This window comes from Scomber japonicus, chromosome 18 (genome assembly GCF_027409825.1).
Source record: "Scomber japonicus isolate fScoJap1 chromosome 18, fScoJap1.pri, whole genome shotgun sequence".
Taxonomy (NCBI): domain Eukaryota; kingdom Metazoa; phylum Chordata; class Actinopteri; order Scombriformes; family Scombridae; genus Scomber; species Scomber japonicus.
In genome coordinates this window covers 15477030-15504546 of record NC_070595.1, presented here as the reverse complement: position 1 = coordinate 15504546, position 27517 = coordinate 15477030, and the positions used below count along the sequence as shown (strand labels likewise).

At 38.1% G+C, this 27517-nt stretch overlaps 5 protein-coding genes across 5 annotated transcripts; 2 read left to right on the top strand and 3 right to left on the bottom strand.

The window, feature by feature from the left end:
- Positions 1–698: 698 nt before the first annotated feature.
- e4f1 (E4F transcription factor 1) lies at positions 699–7929 on the bottom strand. Its single transcript, XM_053338188.1, has 14 exons — positions 7797–7929; positions 7475–7596; positions 5706–5793; positions 5440–5621; positions 5201–5321; positions 4951–5103; positions 4615–4802; positions 4224–4460; positions 3784–3895; positions 3405–3622; positions 3100–3298; positions 2829–2995; positions 2045–2107; positions 699–1882 (listed from the first exon to the last, which is right to left on the bottom strand). The coding sequence occupies exons 1-14, from the start codon at positions 7891–7893 to the stop codon at positions 1508–1510; spliced, it is 2322 nt and encodes a 773-aa protein (XP_053194163.1). The 5' UTR covers positions 7894–7929; the 3' UTR covers positions 699–1507.
- A 2545-nt stretch (positions 7930–10474) lies between these two features.
- Positions 10475–15038, top strand: narfl (nuclear prelamin A recognition factor-like). Its single transcript, XM_053337666.1, has 11 exons — positions 10475–10607; positions 11542–11637; positions 11738–11881; positions 11991–12120; positions 12295–12429; positions 12797–12915; positions 13227–13356; positions 13436–13508; positions 13728–13865; positions 14055–14212; positions 14345–15038. The coding sequence occupies exons 1-11, from the start codon at positions 10542–10544 to the stop codon at positions 14584–14586; spliced, it is 1431 nt and encodes a 476-aa protein (XP_053193641.1). The 5' UTR covers positions 10475–10541; the 3' UTR covers positions 14587–15038.
- A 523-nt stretch (positions 15039–15561) lies between these two features.
- LOC128378223 (hydroxyacylglutathione hydrolase-like protein) lies at positions 15562–19298 on the bottom strand. The gene is made up of 8 exons (XM_053337669.1): positions 19194–19298; positions 18031–18095; positions 17804–17921; positions 17534–17642; positions 17204–17307; positions 16930–17031; positions 16433–16512; positions 15562–16040 (listed from the first exon to the last, which is right to left on the bottom strand). Exons 1-8 carry the CDS (start codon positions 19296–19298, stop codon positions 15890–15892), a joined length of 834 nt encoding a protein of 277 aa, XP_053193644.1. The 3' UTR covers positions 15562–15889.
- Positions 19299–20685: 1387 nt separating this feature from the next.
- On the bottom strand, positions 20686–24773 carry LOC128378222 (hydroxyacylglutathione hydrolase, mitochondrial-like). Its single transcript, XM_053337668.1, has 9 exons — positions 24634–24773; positions 23325–23509; positions 22750–22814; positions 22413–22530; positions 22197–22305; positions 21883–21986; positions 21570–21671; positions 21384–21463; positions 20686–21255 (listed from the first exon to the last, which is right to left on the bottom strand). The coding sequence occupies exons 1-9, from the start codon at positions 24698–24700 to the stop codon at positions 21156–21158; spliced, it is 930 nt and encodes a 309-aa protein (XP_053193643.1). The 5' UTR covers positions 24701–24773; the 3' UTR covers positions 20686–21155.
- A 362-nt stretch (positions 24774–25135) lies between these two features.
- fahd1 (fumarylacetoacetate hydrolase domain containing 1) lies at positions 25136–27314 on the top strand. The gene has a single exon (XM_053337670.1). The coding sequence runs from the start codon at positions 25136–25138 to the stop codon at positions 25796–25798; it is 663 nt and encodes a 220-aa protein (XP_053193645.1). The 3' UTR covers positions 25799–27314.
- Positions 27315–27517: the final 203 nt, after the last annotated feature.

The following is a 27517-nucleotide window of genomic DNA, read 5'->3' as shown; positions in this document are numbered from 1 at the left end:
TGCTTTCAGAGCAGGTGGTATTCCCATGATGACATGGTAGTTGACATTCACTCTATAGACACACACTTCTGGAAAAAGAAATGAAGTAAATTAACTTAACACAAAACAAAAGAAAAGACTAACAACACCTGATCTATGGCGACACAGAAAAGAAACGGGCTTACATTCTAGCGTTCTTCACTGATGTTGAGAGGACTTTGCTGGCAGACAATTATGAATTTATAGATAATAATGCAAAACTGGCTAAAAGCTGTTGTGTTGAATTAACTCAACTGTCTGCACTGTGTTGTCTCTAGTTTGCTCTTCTCACTAGTCTGAAGGATTCAGGTAGAAAATATGCTTCCACATACACATCAATAAACTAATTGTGAAGACAGCTGTGTGAACAACATTGATCAAATCGGATCAAACCACACAGAGGTGTTGGCAGTTAAACTCTTCATAACTCGATGACTCACTAAGACACAAATATTAAATGATACCGAGAAATGCTCTGTATGTGGTTGTTTCTTCTCAATGCCAAGATCAGCCTCAACCCTGCAAAAGACATTTCAAAAAGAAAAATAATTTCACACACACAAACTCATGATATCAATGTCGGGCACATTCTATAATAGCATAATGAAAAATTGTAAGATCTTTCTTCTCTATCGGGAAAACAAGGTATTAAACAAAGATGAATAAAAGTCAATTTTATATGAAAATAGCATTTATTTAATGCAAATTCTGCTTGAGTAAACTGGCCACATTTTTATGTCTGTGTACTGGTGAATCTGTCATGCTTAGAGATGCATTTGATTGACCAGATCAGAACAGCAACACTGTACCATGGGGAAATGTATAGTGTCCCTGAATGGTCTCAGGTAGGCAGGTGCACAAATCTGGATCAGTCTTTAAAGAAGAGAAGAGTTTCAAGATGTGACCGTGGTCAGACTGGACAACGGAGAGTGCAACTGAAAGCTGCAATCAAATGATGCCGTTTTAGGTAGTACAAGAAATAGCGATAGGGATTTCTCTTTGACAGCAGGAAAGAAAAGAGGCTTACAGATGAAGGCAACAGGGCAACGATTTAGTTGGAAAAGCCTAGAACATAATGCAGAGACAAACATGTTCAGTTTGTGCAATGTAAAAGAAATACACTTCTGTCTTTAAACGGGCCTTCTACATGAAAACCTTATAAAATTAAGCTAATAATCTAGTCTTTTAAGCCAGATGCACTTAAAAGTTGTAACATTAGCTACACATATGAATGCAGTGCTTCATTTCAGTCAATCAATAAACAAAAATGTATCACGATAGAACAAAACTAGTCCTCATGCATACTCAATCTTTACATGTCATACAAAAATGGCTAAATTGTTCTATTTCTGTAACTTTATAAACACTTTGGCCTTTGTTTTGTAACTCAATCAGCCCCACACAAAGCTCATATGAACTGGACAGTAATCTGCTACGCAGGTTTAGTCGAGCCAAATTCATCGCAGTCCATAGTTTACATACTCTACAATCACACAATGACAGTCTGAATCTCCACCTCTTCTGGAGATGTGATGACATATTCCTCTTGCTGCTGCACCATCTGTATTCCGTCCTGCACCACTTCCTCTGTCGTAACCATAGTAACTGTTCCGTCTGGCGTTTCCACAGTGCCAGCTGTGGCCAGGAGCGTGCCATCACTGATGGCGGAGGCCAGTGTCATGGCCACCTGCTCCGTCAGGCTCTCAGGTGTAGCGATGGTGATGGTGTCACCACAGTCGGAGATGGATGCGCCCTCCTCGTTCATCGCTACGTTGCGCACAATGATCTGATGGCTGCCTGTGCCGCCGGCACCGTGTGACTGGCTGACAATTCTCTGCACCACTTTCATGATGTGGTTGCCCATCTGGGAGTGAGAGGTTAGAAACAAGGTTACAGGACAATGCAAATGCTTCAGCTTAACAATCTGAAACTTTACTTGTTCATCAACCTGAATTTTAGAAAACAGTGAGTGTAGACAGTGACAGTAGAGCATATAAATGTTCCCATTTTGGCTGCATGTACTGACCTCATTTTCGCTGTCTTGAATGAGTGTAACCTCCTCTTCCTGCACTTGCTCGTCTGTTTGAGTCTGGAGGAAAAAAAACAGACAGTCAACAATAGCTAACAGCATATTACACCAAACATTAACACAGAACATTTAATTAACAACATAATAAATATATGCATGAATGAAAGCCCTAATTAAAACCTGCCCAATTGAATTTAGCAAAACCCAACATTAACCCATTTTTTTTTAATTAGTTACCTTTTCATCCAAGCCTGAAAATGCTTAAATAAGCTTTTAACTAAATAAAGAAAGGTACTGTATTTTGTGTCTGTATTTAAATTGTGTTAACCTGAACTAACAAAGTGTTAAGAGCACCAAATGCAGGAACTGCAGTAATTTAACAAACTATTAGTTCCTCCTGGCTTTAGAATTATATTTTAATCAGGCAGATGTTATTTTTAATGTGTTATTTAATATGAACAACCTCATGTCAGTTACTTGTATAGAAAGAAAATAATTTAGAGTAGAAAAATACTGCTGTTACACTTTTGCTGAAAACAAATAAAATACCCTCACATGCAGTCATTTTGTACTATGTGAACAGTAAAATTGTTTTGCCCTTCAGGTCCAATCAGTGATATCACAGCATGTTTTCTGCTAGTGACAACAAATAGAAAACACCTGCTGTTCTGTAACTGATTGCAGTGTGGGCACAGGAGTATTTTACCCTTATATACACCTTGAAGACACCCTTGTGATGTACATACAGTTACTCTTTACCCAGCTGCCCTGTGACTCTCACCTTGATGATGTACTCCTGTGTGTCTGCCACCACAGAGGAGAACTCCACCAGGACAGCATGAGGATCCTCTGAGATGATGGCTGCTGTAGCGAGGCTGTCCACTGATGTCTGCTCCTCTGTTACCTCACCCTGCTGCTGCTCGCTGGAATCGTCCTTGTGGCAGCCTCCTGGTAGAAATCAAAACGAGCTTCTGTCATTAGGCCTCTTTGTATAACTGCTGCAAATGCATGGTATTATAAGTTTTGTTTTATTGTCTGTCCATCTCCTTTACCTTTTGCACGCATGTGTCGATTGAGGGTCCCATGTTCAGCAAAACCCCGCCCACACTTTGTGCACTTGAAAGGTTTTTCTCCGGTGTGATGGCGGATATGTCGCACCAGAGAACCTTTCTCTCTGAAGCCTCTTAAGCAAAACTGACAAACATAAGGTTTCTCATCACCATGAGTCCGCTGATGCACCTGCAAAGCATTCTGAGCAAGACAAAGACACATTGTTAAGAAATAGACCTGGAAACACATGTTAAGTCTCTGAATGAGCAAAGAGTTACATCTATAGTTAGTACTAAACCCAAATCACCTTAGTCTTATATCCCTTGTCGCATCTGACACAGTGGTAAGGTCTTTCATCAGAGTGGGCCCTCATATGCTCACGCACATGACCGATGGTTTTGTACAGCTTGCCACACTCTCCACACTTGTATCTCCTCTCACTGACATGCAGTTCCATGTGTTTCTTAAGCAGGTAACCACTCAGAAACTCCCTTTGGCACAGAGTGCACTTAAAGGGCTTGTAACCTACATAAAGAACACAAAAAAAAAGATATTTTAATGATTGTCCGACCAAAAAATCCATAAAGTTCCTGAAAGTGATTAATGTCCTGTCACCCAGTTCACACTTTTAAACAGTAGTTTTCACAAAGGGAGAGCTCAGTGATGCAGTGAGTACTCATACTTACCAAAATGGCCCTTGACATGGAACCGGAAATAGTTCAGGCCCTTGAAAGAGCGACTACAGTGTGGACATGTGTACAATTTTGTGCATGACTGATCATCTCCATCACCTGATTCCTGCAAAACAAACAATGTACAAGCTGCTTTAAAAATAATGTTATGTGTGCTAATAATCACTGCCTAGTCAAGATCTATGAAATGTCAGGAAAAGGTGAAAAATGCCTGTTATAATTTCAAATTGCCTGTTTTACATGACCAAAGGTGAAAAATTCAAATAATTATATATATATATATAAAAAACACCATCATCACTATAATTTTGCTTGAAATATAAGAGTCACATTACATATTTAGTACATTTAGAGTAATGCAGTCTACTATTTTAAAAAGGACAACACATTGCAAAATGTGTTTTCAAATACAAAGCAGTCACTCTTGTCTTTACCTCTGCCTCCATCTCCACAAACTCTTCTTTAACCTGGATCTCTGTGATATTCTCATCGGCATCAGGAGAGTCAGTGTCCACTTTATGTATCTCCTCAGTTGCCTGTGAGGTCTCCTCGACCACTGCTTCCTCTGTCCCCAGTGCAATGCCAGAGTTGATGATGGCCTGGCAGATGAGGCTGTCGCCTGCTGCTGCGGCTGCAGCCAGGGCTTCTGCCTGAGACTGCTCCACCACCACCTGGCCAGAGGGAGGGCAACAGGTCAACAGAGAAGTTTGGGCAAGAGATACACCTCCACCATTCCACATTTTCTTTAGTATTATAAATATATAGCAAAAAGCACTTTCAGGTAAGGAATCTGTGTATTGTAATATCCATCTTTTCTCCGCTCACCTGTTGTTCCTGCGTTGTGCCATCCACTTCCATAGTAAAATGGACCTGATGGAGGACCTCTTGGGAGCCAGCCTCTACCACACTGACGACAGCAGTCTGAGCCTCCACCACCTCCTGCTGCTCTGACTGCTGCTCCACAACCACCACCTCTTGCTGGCCAGCCAATGCAGCATGATCAGCTTCGACTCCTGGATAATTCACACAGACCTGTCAGTGACTCTGTAGATGATCTTTTTCATTGGGTATTCTAAATCTACTCCGTAACCCAGTGTTAAAAATCAAACTTGTTTGTTTACATTTGATGGCATAGACATGCCTGGCACAAAAAAAACTCACCTTTCTGTACTCCATCCTTGCTGACCAGGATCTCCTTATATTGAACAAAGCGGATCTTTTCTGTGCAGGGTGTGAGAGCCTTAAGGTGTCTAGTGAGGGCACCTGACTCTCTAAAGGATTGGCCACACAGGGTGCAACGATACGGCCGCTCATCTGCAAGACAATGGGAGAAAAGCAGAGTTATAACTAGGTCGACTACTAGAGTACAATGAGTTCAATACAAAATAGTCCCTAAGTCTAGCCTTCATACCAGTGTGACGACGGTTGTGACGAATCAGGGAACCTTTAGTGCGAAAGGAGGTATCACACAGTTCACATGAGAAGTTCTTCTGGTCGCTGTGAGTTTTCATATGAGTTCTCAAGATGTTGGTCTGTTCAGTGACAAAAAAAAGCATTTCAAAAGATTTTCAACATGAAGTGTTAAAACTACTGTGGTTGTTATCACTCATGAAATGGATTTCCAAGAATTTGAAATTCTGTATGACTTGCAGTTTTAAATGTCTTTTCACAGAGCTGGCAAATGTAGCGACCCTCTTGGTTGACTTTGTAAATGAGTTTGTCACTGTCAGCATTGTCAGATATGGATCCCTCAGTCCCATCTGACTGCTCAGTGACTTTTAACGCAGCAATTTTCTTCCTGCGGCCTCGACCCAGCTGACCACTGCTTTCATCTGTGTGGAATATAAAGTGTAAACAACAGTTCAATCACCTCATTGATTGAAGATTTAATTCACCAAGCTGAAATGTAGACCCACCGTTAGGGTTGGTCTTCACGGGCTCATCTGAAGATGAACTTTCCACTGTTTTCACCTCTGAAGAAGGCGTTCCGTTGGCTGCAGTAACCTGGTAAAATAAAGATGTCTAACTTACATTTCTTCTGCAAACCTCTGTAAACTTGCTGTTTAGAGTAATTACTGGATGTATACACAAGGGCAGGATTAAGGATTTGGGGCACCTGGCAAACTCAAAGTAAATCTATTAATACTACTCAATAAAAACACTGCAAAGCAAAATCTTTACTTCAAAGTGAAGAGTGAAAGAGCACAATGTCCTTAAATTCATTTAATGTGTATTCAAGGTGGAGCTTTTAATTATAACTACATTATGTAATGCCGGACAGTTTAAACAATAATAATGCATCACATTTTAATTATTATATTCTGTGAATGAAATCTGAATCTGAAACATAACCAGTAAAATGTGTCTGTCATGTAAAGACATAAGTAGGAGTATACAGTCACATACTTTATTGTAAGTGCTTGGGGGCCTTTTGTAAGTTATTTCTGTGTATAATAAAATAGTAAAATAATTCAATATTTGTCATATCTAAACATCATAATAAATCTAGAGTCGTTTGGTCCCCTTTTAGTTGGAGGCCTCAGGCTGTTGCCTGCCTTGTCTAATGTTATCTTTTTCTTCTGTCACTTTATTTATACAAAGCTTAATTTACAACACGTGGAACATTAACAATAACAGTACAATTAGGCATCATAATGAAATAAAGATAACATAAATGACATGACTTCACTTTTGATTTGTTAATACAATCCACACAGTAACAGGAAAAAAAAGATAATAATCATAATCATAATAATCATAATCATAAACACATTTTAAAAAATGACAGAAACATAAGCAATCACATCTAATACTTTAAAAGCTTCTTGGAGCACGCTAACTGTATATACACATTTCTTATCATTTAATTTGCAGACTCAAAATACTAATGATTGAAGACTAAATTCAATCATGAAGAGTTCAAGCAATGTGTGAGGCCTTAAAAATTTAATTTACAGATCTGAAATTTGTCCAGTAAAATTAATAGACCGGACAGTCTGTTGTCGTTTGTCTGTTTTGTTTTCTTAGTGCAGTATTGCATCCTTGTCTTCAAGCTCAATTGAATGGTTGGTTTTTATAGTGTCAAAACCAACCGTTCATCTTCAGTTGTTTTTTGTTCGTTTTTTCCAGAATCCTGATATATACCGTCATTCATAAAAGAAAATTAATCAATCAAACTTTATTTAAATAGCACCTTTCATACAGGCTAGTGTAGTTCAAAGTTCTTCACAGTAGACTGACAAGCTGTCAATAAGACAAAACAAATGACATAAAGAAAAGGAATAAAAAAAAAATAAGAAAACAAAAGCAAAGAACAAATTAAAAGACAAAAAACTGATTAAAATATTTAGAAAACTTAATAAAGAAAAAATAGATAAAAATGAAATAAAATCAATTAATAAAAATAAGAGAATAAGAGAAAAACGTTTATTTTATTAGAGTAAACAATTTGGTTAAAATAGATTAATAAGGGAGAAGAATAGAAAAATGAAATTAAAGAGGTACACTTTAATAAAAGCTAGACTACAACTAGGTTTTAAAAAATAGACTAATAAGCCAAAAGAAACATGAATAAAATTGATAACAACAGGTAGGTTTAAAAATGTCAACACTTCCAGCAGTTGAAATTGACTTGACAGGTAAAGTACACACATGTGAAATGATAACATCATATCACAGCTCCTACCTGTTTTGGGGCATCCTGGCTGGTCGCTTCTCGTCTGCAGCTCTGATGCAGCTTATGCTGGATGAAAGCTTCCAGCGTAGAAAACTCGGACTGACAGCGTCCACACTTGTGCACATCTTCATCTGACAGGACAGAGACAACACCTTTCACTCAATTATGGATAACTTTAACGTACTGGCGCTACACGCTACCAACTAGCTTCACGTCTGTAATCATGTAGCTAGCTGCTAGCAACATTTTCACGGTGGAGGAAGTTAGCTAGGCCCAAAACGCAATAACTGATGAATATTTCACGCTTGTTTCATTCAATGAGAGGACCAACCTTCGTCTCCCAGAGTGGTTTGAATGGTGATCGTCTCGGTGCCGTTCCTCGTTTGCTCCGTCTCTGTTTCTGCCGTATGATTATTTTCAACATTCATGTCGTTCTCCGTCTCTGTCGCAACGCCGCCGCTACGGGGAGGGAAAACATGGCGGCTTTACGACCTCGTAGTCATAACAACAATAGGGCGCGTGCGTGTGTGTCATGTCATCAGAGAGGAGGAAAAAATACGCACGTGGTTTTATTATGTGATTTTGTCATGTAACATTTAGCAATATCTCATGAATTATATAGGAAATATGTTTTAGATATGCAGAATTGATCTGAAATACTACTACTACTATTACTTCTACTACAACTACTACTATTACTACGTACTAATAACAACAATAATAATACAAGCAATACTAATACTACTACTAGGCCTAATAATTATTATAATTATAATTATGACAATAATACATTTAATTTGAAACCGCTACAGTATTAATAATAGAACGCACAACAGAAAGAAAATACGTTTGAAAGCCTTCCTGAATAGAAAGGTTTTTATTTATACTTGTGATAGTATATGTCCATTAATCCCTCTAGGTCTATTTACTTTAATTTCACTTTTGACAGTCTATGTTGCTCTCACAGCTAAACATAAACTGCATGCTCAGATACACCTGTAAAAGGCCTAGTATTATGTTATGTCTTATTATAGGGAGAGGGAGGAGCCTATAGATGTGGGATAGATCTGGAGCCTCACACTGACTGATCAGGGTCCCATAATCCACATTTTCATATGACGATTGATTGTGTACCCTTCAGTAGGTACAGTTCAGAGGGTGCAGATAAAATGATAAATGAACCTCAGTCACAGACAAAAACAGGCATTCCTGAAAACATTCAAATTTTCAGTGCCCAACTATCTAGCAGAGGCAGAAAAATCCACAATTTTGTAAACTTTAGTTATCACTGTAATATGCACTGATGTGAGCTCTTGTAGCTACCCACCTTGTTGCTTAATGGTATTTAAAATGTAAAAATGTCTACAGTATTTCATTGTATTGTTGGAAGAGGACCAATTAAGTATTAACAGTATAAAAATATATAAATTATTGAAGGTGTGCCTTATGACATATTAGAACGTATGCCTATGTGCTGGACAGCCCCAAATTTAAGCCCTGAAAACACCTACAGTGACCCCAACACACAGGAGGAGTTGGGCCAGTGCAACATTGTTTGTAGACCTACCACCTACCACCACGGACTTTGGCCCCAGGAAACCACTCCTGAAAGAAGTCCAGGAGGTTGTAAAGAAGCCCCTGGATCAAAGGTTTACAAGAACTGCCCTCGCCCTGGAGATGAACATGATTGTCAAATCTGCAGTGACAGAGTGCCGGGGCCCTTGGATTCGATCAAGGACACCGTTAGCCTCCAATCAGGGCTTTTATAGATGACCAGATGGTCACCACAGTGTCAGTGCCAGGATGCAGGTTGATCCTTCAAGGCCTTGAAGAAAGTATCTGGAGGATTTGGATGGAGTGAAGAAAGGACGACTCATTGACAGGCTCAGCATCAAAGGATCACAAGGGTCCTAACTGTCTCAGAGAAGCCAATCAGATACCAAATCTGCCAGAAGTCTGCCTACTGTGCTCAGCAAGAGGGACGTTGGAGCACATAATGAGCTCATGCGAAAAAGCACTCAGCTATATTTATAGCATTATTAGACTGTCAGCCTTCTCCCATTTAGACAATAAAGACAATATAAATAAATACAAACTAAAAGGGAGAGCACAAAAGGCAAGCAACAGATGATGAGGTTTCACTCTGCTGAGGTTAAAGCAATGCTATTAATTTATTACTTTGGAAAAAAGTATTGTTTGGATTCACTGAATATGACTGGAGTCTCTGTTTGCAGTTATGTTAATTAATTTGTTTACTGTTCTGAGTTGACCACATTTTATATTCAGAAATCCAAATTCTTAAGCAAAAAGACATTTTTTGCAGAGTTGACTGTCCATATGAAACAATACATTTCTTCAATATACACTCGCCAGTGAGTCTGAATCTGAGTGTAAGTGAGTGTCTTTTTATTAGATACACCTGTGCAATCTAAAGCAATCCAATATACCAGCTCTGCTTTAAATTCTACATTTATGAAGCTTATATAGGCTATTTTCATCTTAGTGGGTGATCATGGTGTACTAGGGTACATTATATTGAACTGTGTTCTTAATATTTTGCCCCTCTCATGTATGTTAATAGGGTGGACAAAATATTAGGAACACCATTCAATATAATTCACCACAGTATGCCACCACCACTACCCAGTACCACCTCATTAATAAACATAAAGTAGAATTATCACTTTTTTTGACTATGTCAATAAAAACTGAAAATGTATAAACTTCATAAATTTAAAATGTATAGCAGAACTGTTGCATTGGATTGCATCAGATTGTACAGGTGTACCTAATGAAGTGGCCGGTGACTGTAAACAACAAAAACTGTTAAAACGTATAATCACTGTTACAAGACAATATTTAACTTTTTTTAAATTATATTTATATCAAGCTTTAGCCCCCCTAGCATGTTTGTAATTGTAAACTCAAGGTGTATACACAGACTTTTTTTTTTGGTATACAGACTTGCCGCATAGGCCGACTTGTTTTTCAAAATAGAGGTTCATTAACAGAGCGAGCGAATCGATAGCTATCCACGACACATAGAGTAAACACAGAACACTTTTCGGCAGTCAATATGGCGACCCAGTTCAGCGGTGTCCTGCAGCTGACAGATCTCGATGATTTTATCACCCCTTCTCAGGTACTGAAACATACTCTAATATGTTACAACTCGTAATGTATCCCTAAAGGACACAAACTAACGCTAAAGTATTCACTCCTTGTCTCATATAAAATCAGATATTACTGTTAAAGCTATTGACGTAGTTAAAATATTCAATTAGCTGGTCGTGTCAGTGCCGCTGTGTGAGCTAAACGTTACAAAATACCTACAACTAATGAGTCCTTTTTCACAGAAAGTTGTCAGAAAGTAACGTGATTTCTGTTCATGGTGTAAAATCAGCTCATGTTAAACTGTCAGAAGCGTGCTACCCAGTTAGCTCACTGCTAATATTAGCAATGATGCAACTGCGCACAAATAACTGTAACGCTAGTTATTGTCAGAATATTTTGCTAGTTTATATCGTTGTTGTTACACCTACTACCCGCCGATTTGAATTGTATGACACTGATGTTCATTTGCATTTTGAACTCCCATTTCATGAAGAATTGTGTTATCTGTTGTTCTTGTGCTTTATTAAGAAAAAAGGCAAAATATCTCCCAATCTGCCCATACACGTCAGTGTTATTGATTGTTTTATATCTGACTTTAATACTAATATTTATTCACTTATCAAGTTTCCTTTGATTTCTTTGGATTTGTTAGTCTTTTCACAGTGCTGCTTCAGAGTTCACTTACTAGCCTTTTCTGAGCTTTTAGCCGCATCTCATGGTTGAGAGAGTTTGCTCAGTTATTTCTAAGATGGTTAGGTTGTCCATGTTGTCTTAGATGTCCATTTCCATCACAAGTGATCTCATAAGTCATGTGATGATGATGAAAGCTATGGTAACAGCTCCTAAGTGGACCTAGAGCTAAGATTTTTCTTTTTTGTCAACTGTCCCTGATGTCAAGACTAAATTGTCATGCTCAACAGTGTGTAGTGCTTTACCTCGTGTTTATTGTCTCTGTTTTGCAGGCATGTATCAAACCTGTCAAAGTAGAGAAGAAACTGGGAGTAAAATTGGCCAAAATCCAGATAGAAGATGATGGTAGTTATGTTCAAGTCAACCAGGTGTGTATAGAGGCTAATCCAAACCTGTATGTTGAGTAATTGTAGCACCATTTTACATCTTGGCTCTGTTTTTTATTTATTTATTTATTTTTCTTTGTAGGATGGTGGGAAGCAGAAGCTGGAGAAAGCAAAGATCTCACTGAATGATTGCCTTGCCTGCAGTGGTTGTATAACCTCAGCTGAGAGCGTCCTCATCACACAGCAGAGCCATGAGGAGCTCTACAAAGTGCTCCTTGAGAACAAGGTAGAGATGGATATCTGTGTGTTTGAATCCTTCTGTTTTACGTGTCTGGTTGTGCTTGGTTTTGCAGCCTTAGGATTGTGATAGTAGTAATTTTGCGGTCCGTCCACAGGCCGGAGAGACAGAACAGAAGGTGGTTGTAGTGTCAGTGTCACCGCAGTCCAGAGCCTCTCTCGCAGCACGCTACGGCCTCAGCAGCAGCGAGGCTGGAAGAAGGCTCACCTCTTTTTTCAAAGGTCTTGGTGAGTGGAAGTAACACTTGTTTTCTGCTCAATGTAAATTATATTACTTATAGTTATACAGGAAATGACAACATGACAGGTTGATTTAGCTGGACACAGTCAGTTTTGAAGATGATTATCATTGTTATTTAGATGCTGGTTTAAAGGACTTATAAATATGATGCTTGTTTTCAGGGGTTCACCATGTGTTTGACACAAGCTATAGTCGGACATTCAGCCTGTTGGAGAGCCAGCGAGAGTTTATAGAGCGATTCCAGAGGAAAGAGCAGGACAAAAAATCCCTGCCCATGCTGACGTCTGCCTGTCCAGGTAGTCACAAAAACCTTTTATCAGTTCAACATAGAACCGTCTCTGTGGTTCAAGATGCTGAGCACGAAATCACAACAGTGTGGGAAGGAACCTTTCTTCTTTCACTTCTCTCTTATTATTTCCTGTCAGCTCTCTACTGTCCACTCTCTAATGAAAAAAGCAACTATTGCTTGAGGAAAAGAAACAAATATTAATTTTATTGACAACATTATTATAACAAAATATTGTGAGTTTATTAATGATCTCTTCCATTTTTAGAAATTAAAGCCTTTACAACCGGTGCAGTTTGAGTTGCTACATTTCTTGTGATTTCTGTGTTTGTTCAAAGACGCCTCTCATTTTATGCTTGTTTGCGTGTTCTGTTCAGGTTGGATCTGCTATGCAGAGAAGACTCATGGAGAGTTTATTCTGCCATACATTAGCACCACTCGCTCCCCTCAGGCGATGATGGGTTCTCTGGTAAAAGGTTATTTTGCTGAACAACAGGTATAAAAACACATGCATATGAAATATGACTGTGAGCTCCACCTGATTGATGTTAATGTCACATTTCACCTTCATATCTGAGAGTTTCACTGCTTTTAATCTGCAGTGTAATAGCAGCACCAAGACTCCAGCTAGTGTTACCAAAAAAAGATTCTCAGTACTTAGAAGATCCATGGATTTTATAGTAGAATGTTTTTTGTATGAAAGCAAATTAGGAATATTCTTCCATTTTCTCTTTTTGTACTTGTCTCTTTCAGGAATGGATGAAAAATGATAATGAGTTTCCATTTTGCTGTGTGTTGTGTTGTTAGGGACTGACTCCACAGCAGATCTACCATGTGGCAGTAATGCCCTGCCCTGACAAGAAACTTGAGGCTTCAAGGCCAGACTTCTACCTAGACAAACCTGAGACCAGAGAAGTGGACTGTGTCCTCACCTCTGGTACAGTATCTACTCCTGTGATTTTTTTTGTGTGTGTGAATGGGCAGCATCTTCTCATTTTCTTTACTGTCTCATATAGGAGAGGTTCTGAAAATGCTGGAGGAGAAAAATGTGTCTCTTAGTGATGTGCAGCCTGCACCCCTAGATACAATGTAAGTTCTGTGCCATTGTTTTAAACTTTTACAATGTCAGTGTGAGAAAAAGCAAAGCAAAAGCAGCAGAAAATAACCAGCATCTCTTGACCTGATTAAAATATTGCAGTTAAAAGAGCCACACTGTTTAGCACAGCTTTTCTCCTAAAAATAAGCCATTGCATAAATACATATAATAACAGGTAGATTTGGACCAAACTAATATTATTTTTGACCCAGGTTCAGCAATGTGACTGGGGGTGAGTTCCTGAGTCATGCTGGGAGTGGTTCAGGGGGTTACCTCCATCATGTTTTCATCAATGCTGCCAAACAGCTGCTTGGAGAGGAGGTAAAGGAACTCACCTACAAGACCCTCAGGTGAGTCTGTCTCGCCTGTTTTAATGTCAGAGGATTATAGGCTCTTCATTTGTAGCCTCACAGGTGTAGGATCAAACCACTGTTTATGAAACATTTAAATACACCATCTTGCTTTTCTTGTACTGCACATGTTAAGGAGTACTGCATGAATGAAAGCCTTGTTTTCCCACCTCAATGCCTCTGCCATAGGAATAACGACTTCCAGGAGGTGACTCTGGAGAAAGATGGTGTAGTCGTGTTGTGCTTTGCTTCCACATATGGCTTCCGTAACATCCAGAACCTGGTGCAGAAACTAAAGAGGGGGAAGTCACCTTATCACTTTGTGGAAGTTATGGCCTGTCCCTCAGGTAAGGAGAAATATGTATATGTCAAAATTTCCAACAACACTTTTGCTCTGTTGATACAGCGTACAATTAAACATATTGTTTACAAGTAAATTAAACCCAGGGTGTTTCCCCTTACCTCTTGTTTATATCCAGGTTGTCTAAATGGTGGTGGGCAGATAAAGGCCTTACCTGGTGAGAACCAAAAGGAGCTTCTTAAGAAAGTTGAGGAGCTCTACAAAGCAGACCTCACCCGAGCACCAGAAGATGACACACGTGTGGCTGACCTGTACCAGTCCTGGCTGTACAGTGTAGGCGAGGAGAAAGCCAGAGAGCTGCTGCACACACGGTACCACGCCGTAGAGAAGATGACCAACGGACTCGTTATGAAGTGGTGATGTTTTAGACAGCATCGTTTTGCAGAGTTTTATCTTGCAAGGTTTTTTTTAAGCGCACACTGACTACAGAACCGTCCAAATAAATGTCACTTTTTCTGTATGTCTTCAGAAAAAAATGATGGAAGCAAAGACAAATAAGGTTTGATGTAGTCCAACATCTCTTTACTCTCGACTATCTGCTTGACCAGATGCTGTTTACCTCAGTATTTTAGTTACTAGGTTATAGATAATACACACATAATTCCGATGCCAAACCATATTACATGTATGGCCTGATCATTTCTTACCACTGCTAATTCCACTCAAATGTATAAAAAGTAATTCATTTGTGTGGCACCTGTTACACTTTGAAAATGTGAGTTGAAATCATATCAAATTGCTATCATTCTTTGTTTATTTAACCTAATGATTAAATATATTTTTTGAAAAATTAAAAACATTATTTAATTGTAGCTGTTTGTCTTATCATCTCTTTATTAAACATGTGAAGAACATGTCAGACAGAATACAGATTCAGAAGGGTGTTTTTTGCTGTACAGTTATAAACTCTTTGCAAACTTGAAAAGCAGCACTTTACATTCATAATGATGTACACTGCATGTTTTCTCTACCCATGTACATTAAGCAACATAAACAACATATCAGATCCCTGCTCCAATATAATGTTTACAAGGTGCAGTCTGACACATTTTCTTGAATTTAAATTAAATCTGTGGCTTTCAATTGCAAAAGTAGACAAGACAGCGAATGTGGAAAACAGACAATATGTCCAAACTACAATGACAGACTTAACATGAACTTGAAACTCAGGAGAAATGCATTGGCAGTAACAGAAAATACATATTTACAGTGATAAGAGAGAAAGGTGCATAATATTTTAAGGAAAAAAAAAACATTCTAATATAAATAAGGCAGAGAAATTAAGCTTATTTTCCTCCCAAAATCAGTTATCATAAATACAGAAAACACAGTCTCGTGGATTTACAAGATTTTTCATTTGGAATCAGTGTTAGTAGATGTGGTACGGTGCAGTTAGTTTGTGCATAACAGACTGGGAGACCCGCCCTTAAATGAATGTAGTTTATATTTAATGGAAGCAGCTTTATACTGGCCTTTTTGTGCAGACGTTTCGAAAACAATATACATGCCCATAAAGGTCAACGAGGCCCCCAAAAGTATGATGAGTTAAATTTAGGGTAAAAGCAACGAGCAGTGTTGTGTCTTGCCGCATACAGTCATTCAATCACACCAGTGATCCTCGTTACCTGAACATGTCCCGTGTTCAGAGCTTTGAAACTGGGTTTCAGGGTCTGAGTAGCCCCCACTCCAAAGCCAACATGGCATGTGGAGGAAGTCTCTCCTTGGGCTTCTTGAATTTGTCCTTCTCCCTCCGTAGGACCCTCAGCACCTCCACTGGATCTGTCTTCCTTGTGAACTTTTGCACGCCTTCCTCCCTTAAAGTAAAGGGAACAGAAATATCAGAGACCGAAGTGAGATACAGAAATGTTGAAAGAAGTGTCCAGATTCATCTTGAGACACAAACTCACCAAATGAGCTCGTCTTAACTTAAATACCCATTTGTATAGCACCAGTGTGACATACAGAGTGTCTAAGAGCAAACAATTAAACACAGAATTTATTTACTGAAAATGCTCAAAGCAGCAGATGAATGCCAAACAACATAAAACAAAATCATCTGAATTTAAAAACTGGTTTAGAGAGATTTGTTTAATTTGAGGTGCCTGTTAGCCTTTAACCTGTCTGTTAGAACAATTAATAATTCATCTGTTTAATTTAGAACTTGGAACAGCCTTCATGTTTCAGAAAGAACTGTATTCAAACTCACGAGAGGCGAAGAAAAGGGTTGTATTCAAACTCCTCCATCAGGGTGGATGGCACAGTGGGTTTGTCGTCATCATCTCTTGCCTGTCAACACAAGGACTTTAAGACAACTGGGCATAATAAATATGAATCATTTTCATATGAATCATCAAGACTGGTAATATTAATAATTCAACTTAATTATTGTCATAGAATAGACCATTACACTGCTGTCCTAAAAACACATCAGTGAGCCACGTGATATGTTAATTAACATGGGAATTTTGAATCAATTCCACATACATCTTTCTGCTGTTACTGTAAATACTCACTACAGTAGAGCACCAAATGTGTATTAATCCACTGCTGCAAATGCATTTTACTCCTTGTTAGAGTTAATTTTGCTAAGCTTTGCTACTTCAGTAGGACCAACTGATAATTAAGAAATGGACTGTGGCACTTTTGGTCTTTTCATGGGATTTGTGCACAATAAGAAAGAGCAGTTTTCAGTATATTTCTCACCCTGGCCCAGCTCAGCATCTCTTTAACCTTCTCATTCTCTGGCTCCACCAGCATGGCAAACTTCAGGTTTTTAATGGTGTACTCATGTCCACAGAACACCTTCTAAAAAATAAAAAAAAACAATTCACATTTAGATAACACAGTGGAGTATCTTAGTGAGTCTTGTATGTGAGTTTATTCATCACTGTGACTCAGTCTTGGTGTTCGCTTTTATCTGAGGTCATGTTAGCTATAAGTTGTTAGCCGCTCTTAACACTGTGAGGGCTCCACGTACTGTGTCTTGAGGTAGGGAGCCCAGCACCTGAGTGAGATTGTGGTACATCTGTTCTGCCGTACCCTCGAGAAACCGTCCACATCCACCAATAAACAGCGTATCCCCTGACAACCAAGAGAAGGGACAATTGGGATCTTACAAAGGGCAGTGGCCAGTTCATGTCCTCCCATACAACAAGAACAATGGATAGTGTGCTGGTCAACAAGGACTCATATCTCTAAGCCACTTAAAACTGAGGTAATTTAACATATGTCATGGTGTACTGTGTAAATATGTGCTGTATGTAGATTTCAACTGGTTCACCAGCTCTTTATGTTTCCAGACAAAGACCTGTGAACACAGCAGGGGCGTCAGTGCACTCGTCCTCCCAAACAAAGTAGCACATGTGACCAGAGGTATGGCAGGGAGTAAATAGGCACCTCACATTGATGGAGTTAAACTGCAAATGGAGAAAATACAACATCAAAAGACAATATGGCAAAGACACAACAAGAAAATATTTTATCAAATCATTACATTTCTGTATAATTTACATTTGGAAAGTCATAATAGAAGCACGGGCCAAATAAAGACATTTTACTCCTTTTACAATGTGAGCACCTTCAGTTCTTGAGCGCTGGTGACCTTATCAGTCAGAGCCCCGATCCGATCATCTCCCCCATACACCTTCAGCCCAGGAAGCTCCTTCACCAGAGCCTCATTCCCACGAGCATGGTCCCTGATCAGTGGCAACAGGTTAGAAACTGCCGGTTAGTCATTATATTAGCAGTGACTCGGATCTTCTGTCACTAATATGCTCTTATAATTCTTGCAGTAAACAGTCTTACCAGTGGTGGTGTGTGGTGAGAATAGCCACCAAGGAAAGGCCCTCTCTCTTCACTATTTCTAGCAACTGTTGAAAAAAAAGTCAACTAGTCAATCAACAGAAAAATAATCAGAAACAAATTTGAGAAGTGATGGATCATTAAAGTAATATTTACATTACATTACCAAGTTTCTGCTTTTTTGTCCTTATATGATAGTATACTAAATATATTTCATTTGATGACTTCACTTTGGAGGTACAGAAATAGTAATGTTCACTATTTTCTGATTTTTCTCTACTTTTGTCTCTTTGTTATTCATACAGTATGGGTTTCATACTTATTTGTCTTTTGTTTACTTCTTTCTTCATTGCCATCCTAAACATATTTGAGTTTTTTAATTTAACCAGCACTTTATCCATGAATGTTTCATGTTTTATTGCTTTGTTACTTGTGCAAATATAGATTTTAAAAAGTCCAAAAAGACACATTTTCAATGTACATCACACAGACTGACAGTGTTGGGGATTAACTGGTTACATGTCATGGGGTTAATTAATTTTTAAAAAATGTTTAAAGTAACTGTAATCCATTACAGTTAATGAGAAAAAATGTGTAATTAAATCCAAGTTACTTATGAAAATGTTGATGATTACAAAGGAGGTTACATCTGAAGTCAGACCTTTAAGATTTTGCTCAGGAGGGTTTTTTCCTAATTTTTTAGTATTTAACATGTAATTGAATACATATGTTGCTATTTTTAATTCTTTGAAAACCTTTTTTTATAGTTTGTAAATAAATCATGACGTGGGCTTAAATTGTGTCACAGTACCAATTACGCCCATACCAGAGTTTTTAGTTTTTTCATAAAAATATCTTAATATTCCAGTATCTACATGAACTAATGCATACATTTTCAAATGAGATAAATCTTATTTTATAAAAAATTATCTCCCTTATAAATCATGTCAGTATCCATGAAAAACACCTGAACTGAAAATTAGAAGTAGTAATAAGTAGTAAGTAATCAAGTAATCAAATGTAATGAGTTACATTGCTCAGATTAAGTAATTGAAATAGTTACATTAATTATGACATTTTAAACAGGGTAACTAATTAGCTGTAACCTATTACATTTCCAAAGTAACCTTCCCAACCCTGCAGACTAAACAGTATGTGTCTCTCACCCGGTGTGGTACCGCAGGGTCCACAGCTATAGCCTGTTTGCTCTGCTCTTCAATCACCAGGTACATGTAGTTGTCCTCCAGGATGGAGATCACCTTTACCTTCATGGCAACTCCACACACATGTGCAGCAGAGTGTGCCGCACTTCAGAAAAAGGCTTAGTCAATATATATTAACTTAAAACGACAATTATCCAACAAGCATCTGCATCAGGTGTCACAGTATAACTCTTAGCTGAGCATTAGGACACCTAATAAAAAGCACGCTAATATGCACGTCTGTTCCAATAACCATCGCTTTACGTTAATGTCAAATTAAACAATATGCACAAGTCAAATATGAGCACATTTACCTTGGTTTTACTGGTAACGACTATATTGTTATACACTCTTGTCCGGCTGTAATGCTCTGAAAAATGTTTATACTACATTTCTGCCTTCAGACAAGTTATCGCGACATCATCGAGCCAACAAGTCAAAACTCAGACATTTTAATCGAGACGAAATCATCCGACAACACGCTTTATTTTTTTAAAGTGCTTCTTTACTTAAATTTGTAGATATAAATATGACATAAAATTGATTTAAAAATATTTAAAAATTTACTTTTGTCAGAGACAAATATTGAATTATTATCATAGGTTTAATTGAAGTATTTCATATATAAATGCAAGTTCACCGAATCCTTTTTATATATGGGACCAAAGCCTTAAAGAGGATGAACAGTGTCCAACCTCAACATGAGATCCTTTGCCAACTAAATACAAAAGCATAACCCTGTGCATTATAAATCACATTTAATAGCTTTTTAGCCTTCTGTTCTGATATTAGATAGCTTGAAACACTTTTTTTCCACTAATGATAAACTTCATTTCACTTCCTAGTGAGAAATAATTTCAAAAACCAAATGCTCTTGTTATCACCAGGACATTTAATCAAGCACAATTTTGGGGTATTTTACTTGAATCTTTCCTATTTTCTACATCACTATGTTTCAGACAAAAAAAAAACATACTTCTTACTCCATAATATTTAACAACTATAGATATTTACTTTTGAGTGTAGCTTCTTTCTATAAAATATGATTCCTTATTTCAGATTGACCTACCCAACACTATACAGAGTAGTTAAATTTGATCCACCTCTATTTGAATATTGGTAACATGTTAGTACTTTTGATGATCCAATAATTCTGCATGAGTACTTCTGAATCATTTTGTTGAAAGTACACATTTACACATTGAATGCAAGACTTTGCAAGAGAAGTGTATTTATTGCTAATTGTTATTTATTTCAAAGAATATGCAATATTCTTTGTAAGATTGTACTTAACATGCAAAATAGCTTTTGGTGCATCTAACATTTAATGCTGGCAGTTGCTTTTAAATAAAGGACGGAATAAAAAACATTTGTGCTAAATTCTATGTAATGTAAAACCTAACTAACAGCATCCAAACAATGATTCAAATAAAATGTTAGGAGGAAACATTGCAGGTCAGAATTGAAAGAAACTTTACAAAGAAATGACTTTAACAATTTACAGACATTTTTACATATTTTCCAACATGTCACTTCAGTGGCTCAATTTATTATTTTTTTTTAAGCACTGAAAGAAACAGTAGTTTGTACATCAATATATTACAACATGATACTAAATAAACTCTAGAACATTGCCATTTACAGATTAACAAACTTATTTCTCATTTAAAACATTCAGTTGTTGGCCATATATTCCTTAAAACTATCACACCAACAATCAGACAAAAAACTGTTGCTGAATAGAACTAAAATAATGACATAAGTTTAAAGCCATATTAGGGCTTGACAGAGAGTGAATGCAGTAGATCTATTTCAAGTGGCTTTGAAGATGAGTTGCAGATATTTCCTTCAGTATGCTATTAAATTAACTATTGCAGTGTTGCAAGCGGGCGGTCAGAAACGGTAAGTTGTTGCATCGTGAGCACGTCACTCCTTCGGCACGCGGAAGCCATCCTTTTCTTTCCGGAGACTTCTCATGGTTTCAATTGGTTCAGTCTGTTTCACGTGATCTTGCACAGACTTTTCTCTAAATTAAATATTAACAAAAATATGAGTGAGTAAGGCAGCATGTTAACTGTAATTATCTCTAAACAAACATGTTGAAGTTTGAAACAAAATGGATGAAAAAATTAGTATTGATCATGTTCTACATACTTTACTCTCATAAAAGGGTTAAATGTGAATTCATCCTCCAAAGTGGACGGGATAGTAGGTTCTCCGCTGCTGCATTTCTCCTACAGAAATGCAAATACATGCACACAAAAGGTGGTTTTATTCAGTGAATTGCTAATCATCTGATTGAGGCAATAATTGCTCGGATGTGACACATCAGTACAATACCTTTGCCCATGCTAGCTTCTTCTGAATGACCTCATTGTCTGGTTCCACATGACGTGCAAACTTCAGGTTGCTGACAGTGTACTCATGACCACAGTAAACACGCTGCAGCACAAACACACCACAGTTAGTAGGTCATGCAACCTAAATATAGTTCATCAATAGATGAGATTTTTAAAATCCCAGAATGGAAAATGTATCCTTTATCTCTGATGAGTTTTTCTATCTTAAAACTGCAAAAACGTAGATTTAACTCTTTCAGTTAAAAAAATGCTGACGCTACAGCACAACACTAAACATGTTGTATCATATTTACTGTCTCAGGAGGTAGGCGTCCCAGAATTTCTATCAAGGCTTTATACATCTGCTCTGCAGTACCCTCGAAGAATTTACCACAACCAGCCACAAACAGTGTGTCCCCTGCACAGATTTAAAGAACAAAAACAAAAAAAGTTCTTCCTTAGGGCATTGAAAGATCACACAACTGATCTGCTTTTTAAAGAGTCGTATTAATACAGGTCAAGCTCGACAGATTAAAGGGTTTTGTTAGAGATTCCACTGTCTCTGATATAACCCCATATTTATTTCTGGTGGTCATCTGATCTAGGGTGCTTGTGTGATTAGACATACCTGTGAAAACAGCTGGAGGCTCAGTGCTGTTTTCTTTGGTCACATAGTAGCAGATGTGACCAGTTGTGTGACAGGGTGTAAACAGGCATTTGATGTTGAGAGATCCAAGCTGGGAAAGAATGACACCAACGAGAACACATGTTGATTTTAGCAGATTCTGTAGACTCTAAAAAGCTGAACATCTAGATTGCAGGATACTCGGTTTGATGGCCTTACTTTTAAATTGTTGGAGTGAGAAACTTTCTTTGTTATCGCATCAACTCTGTCATCTCCTCCATAGACCTTCAGCCCTGGCATTAGCTTCACCATCTTCTCATTTCCACTAGCATGATCCCTAAAGACAGAAAATGATTAGTGTGAGATACTACTAAAGGCTTTACTACTAAAAGGCAGTTTCATGCATGTGTTAATGTTTTTTTTTTGAATATGGCCATTTTTGGCTGGTTAGCTAGTGAATTCAAAAATGCTATTTTTAATATAATATGCATAAGGTATCCACTGTAACAACTTGTTTATATTTTTTTAAATCACCATTATTTAACATGTAGCTTACCAGTGATGATGGGTGGTCAGAATAGTTGTGAGTCTCACGCCATGTTTTCGGACTGCCTCTACAACCTGTAAAAAGCACATAAAGGGTTTAACTGAAGTCATGCTGAAATAGTTAGTTGAGTAATCTGTTAGTTGGACGAAAAGAAAATGAATCACCAACACTTAAAAGTGTTAAGTCATTTGTAAAGCAAACATGGCAATCAATCATTGTTACAACTTTTCATATTTTCCTCATCAATCATTGGGTGCATAAAACATCAGAAAAGTGTATTTAAAAAAAAAGAATAACTGTTACCCAAAGAACAAGATGCAACTGAAATGGTGTGTTTTGTCCTGAACAACTGTTCACAATGCAAAAATATTCAGTTTACTGTTATTGCAGTTCACTACAATATCATATCATAATTGCTGAAAGAATAATTGATTTGAGATTATATAAAAGGAATAATGCCCTATAAAAAAATATTCACTGCAGGACTTTTATTTATATAACTTTTAAATTACCTCAAAATTGTGTGCAAGTACATTTTTTGAATGCATGAAGTTACTTTTCACCACTGATATGATGTAACACACCTTTATTGGCTCCACTGGGTCAACAATAGCTGCTTCTTTGGAGTCCACGTCAATCAGGAGGTACATGTAGTTATCAGTGAGTGCTGGAAGAAGTTCAATCCTCATGTTTGCTTGTTCCACCAGAGACGATTTCCTCACTGCGCTGTGAAGGAGAGCAGCTGCTTGGGCCTTGACTTCCAAAGGTGCTGGATGGGGGGGGGGGGGGAGACACACATATCAATATAATATGACAGATACTTATGTCAGAGTGACATGAGGACATTCTCAATTAAATTTAAATACCCCCTCCAGACATGTCTTCAGACAAAACTTATCTGCTTGGAATAATATACCACTTTAAAATCCTTAAACATTACACAACTCCTTCTCCCTTTCTATAAATATGCATTTCTAGAAGTTTAACTGCTGTACACAAAATAATAATAATAAATTTTATTTAAAAAGGTGCCTTTCAAAGCACTCACAGACACCTTACAAGACACACATAACACAACAACAGTACATCAAACAATATTAATCAGGTAACATTGATGTGGAAGTTAGTACAATTGATTGAAGTTGTATCTGACTTCACTGTAAAGTCCTTCTCAGTGTATGTGTACTTGAAGGCTGCAAGTTTCCACATCACACTTGTGTAAATTGACTATTGGACCATGATGACTAGTTGTTATGTCACAACATCATGCTTGTAAGGCCCACCACTTAAAACTGTATTTTCAGTGAGCACAGATAAAATATTCAACTGAAGCAACAAGAAGGATAACATTTTTGACTATAGGGAGACTTCAAATAACTACTTTTATCATTATAAATCACCATGGTTTCATGACAGGCACCTCTTTCCCAAAAAAATAAAATAAAATGTTTATCTCATGCAGCCACAAATGCTCTGTGTAAAAGTTACACCCTGGATCAACACATACAAGGCCTGGTACACTAGCCATAACCTTAACTCGGACGTAACTTAACACCCAGACATACACCCAGCTGGATCACTCCCAATATATAAACTAACACATTAGCTGGATAAGCAACAACACTAGCTTTAATGCTACCTGTAAAAACGTGTTATTTTTTTCCCCTGGCTAACACAGCATTGGTTTAACTTGACAGTCGCAGCCGGTGAGATTATGCAAGACAGTGCAGATGTTGCTGAGATAGGCCATGCTGTGTTGGTCTGACAGCTCTTTTCTCAAGACGTCACGAAACAGGAAAAAAACAAGTTAGCCCAGCGTGTAGTTCACTTTACAGTCCAGGAGCTAATATTAGCATGCTAACAGAAGAAAGAGATAGTAGCGGTGTGACTTACCAAGTTTGAAAGCGGTCGCAGCTCCTATTAGAGTGCAGGCACTCCCTACAAGTGACCTGAGTAACATAACAACACCAGCCTTATCACTTTAGTAGAAACCAGAATGGTTTAGTTGTGGTTCAATTCCGCCTCCGCCTCCTTTTCAACTCTCACCCCCCAGGCTCCACCAATCTACTCTAGGGGAGTAGATCGTTAATGAGTAACACAAAAAAACTTCAACATTTTGGTTATTGACGCAAATTTTAAAAGATGAATCCATAAAGATAAAGCAAATTATTATAGAGTGGTATTACTACACATTTTGGCTGCTTAAAATGACTCAAAAACATCGCTAGATTCGCGTTGATTTGAGGTATGTCCCTGTTGGCTTGCCGTAGGTGAATAATCTAGGTTGTAGGCAGCTGACTGACAGGTCAAAGTTGGAGTTGAACCTTTATACAGTCTATGAGTTGAACTGGTGCTCACTGCTCCAGAGCGGTTCAAACCTTCACATTTCTCCACAATGACTACGCGAAACATCTCTCGGTTTTGGGAATGGGGCAGGAAGATAATTTGCGTTGGGAGAAACTACGCAGACCACGCCAAAGAGCTGAAGAATGCGATTCCAACAGAGCCAATCCTGTTCTTGAAGCCACCTTCTGCATATGTCAGAGAGGGCTGCCCCATCCTGGTTCCGCTGTACTCCAGCAACCTGCACCATGAGGTGGAATTAGGGGTGGTCATCGGGAAAGGGGGCACGGCGATCCCTCAGTCCACCGCTATGGAGCACGTCGCAGGCTACGCGCTGTGCTTGGACATGACAGCTAGGGACATCCAAGACGAGTGCAAGTCCAAAGGTTTGCCCTGGACCATGGCCAAAGCTTTCAACACCTCCTGCCCCGTCAGTGAGTTCATCCCCAAAGAGCGTATCCCTGAACCGGGCAACGTCAAGCTGTGGCTAAAGGTGAACGACCAGCTGCGACAGAGCGGCTGCACCTCCCAGATGATCTTCTCCATCCCATTTCTCATCAGCTACATCAGCGACTTCATCACGCTGGAGGAGGGGGATCTCATCCTGACCGGGACCCCAAAAGGAGTGTCATCTGTGCAGGAGCATGATGAGTTGCAGGCTGGGATCCAAGACGTTGTCACCATGACCTTCAAAGTAGACAGACCAGATCAGTAGTGAAAACAGCAAAAAAAAAAAAAAAAAAAAAGACACTTGTTATGGCAAGAAACATGATCAGAGAGGGGACTTTACCTGGAAAGTTGAGGCAAATATTCAGGATCTGTCCAATATCTATTGGATCAGCAGGTGGCAGTGCTGTGCCACTATAAGGGACCATAGTGCAGATACTTGAATGTTGCCTTGATACTTGAATGTTCCCCCCATTAAAGAAAAAAAAAGTAATTATTAATTGATTGCATCAGTGTACTTATGATCTGTTTCACTGTATCATCTACTTAAATCAGAGTTATGAAAAGTATTCACCCATTGTCACTGTCTTTGTGTGAGATCACCAGTGGTGGAAGAAGTATTCAGAACATTTACTTGCTACTAACTAAAAGTAACAATACTATGCTGTAAAAATACTCTATTACAAGTAAAAGTCCTGCATTCATAATTTGACCAAAGTCATAGGATGAAAGTCATTATGCATTTTATACATTTTGTTACTGTCTAGGACATAGTTAAATATACACTACATTAATATACTTAGTAAGATGATCATTTACTTTGTATGTTAAATGATAATCTGTAAAGTAACTAGTAGCTGTTAAATGAATGTAGTGAAGTAAAAAGTGCAACATTTTCCACTCAAATGTAGTAGAGTATAAAAGGGAAATACTGAAGTACAGTTCTTGAGTAAATGTACTTGCTTCTAACCTCTGCAGATCATATTTTTGCCTTCATTACCTCAAAAGCAATACATAAATACTGTAATGTGGACTTCAGTTAAGTGAAATGAGAATTAAACACTTCCTTTCTTTTGGCAAAAGATTTGTATTTTAATGATTATTTTCAGGGGCAATACTACTTACAGGTACTCTGGATTAGGTGTTGTATCAGAGCACAGTCAACTGTATTATTATCAAGACAGAGTCAAAAATATTATATATTTTTTATTGTTGTCTACTTGTGTATGTCACTTTATGGTAGACAGCAGCCGTTCCCAATTGTTTTGGCCCTTAAAATGAGTTACACTAGTGACGTATCATCACAGATTAAGGCCATAAGAGTGATTTTTCTTTTTGTTTTAAAGGATTTTAGTGGCCTAAGGAGGTGAAAATAATGATTTCATAAGAAAAAGTGAAAAAGGGTTAGGGTTAGAATTAATGAATCATCTTGCAATCCCTCAGATTTACCCTGTGTTTGGGGCCCACTGCTATAAGGGACCAGCAACATGTATAGCATTTTGAACTCATTACACCATAAGCAAGATAGTGTGTTTCTCTAGCTTGCGTGCTTTGGATAAAGCCACCTCACAGGAGAGAACATTTCTTACAGTTACATTATTAAGCTGAATTCATGTGGTCCATCTTTCAGAAGCTTAAGTGTGAAATAGAGTTTATCCCAAATGAGTTCAAGTTGAGAAAATAGTGGAGTTAGTGAGGGAGTTTAGAGTACTGACGGTTTGGCACAGACTACCTGTGGTTCCTCTTAAATTTGGAACACATGATGCTGCTTGTTGGATTAGTCGAAATGTGTCTTCTTCAGAGAGTTTGATGAGGTCACGTTCAGACATCATGTTTCTGCTGCAAACTAGCATATAAACAAAGGTTTTGATACATTTTTGTAGCTGCACAGAGAGTTCTGTTGTTACCCCTTCAGTGCATGTTGTCTGGTTGGCCTTTGAAAACAACAAGAAGACTCCCTGCTAACACCTCGTAATAAAACAATATG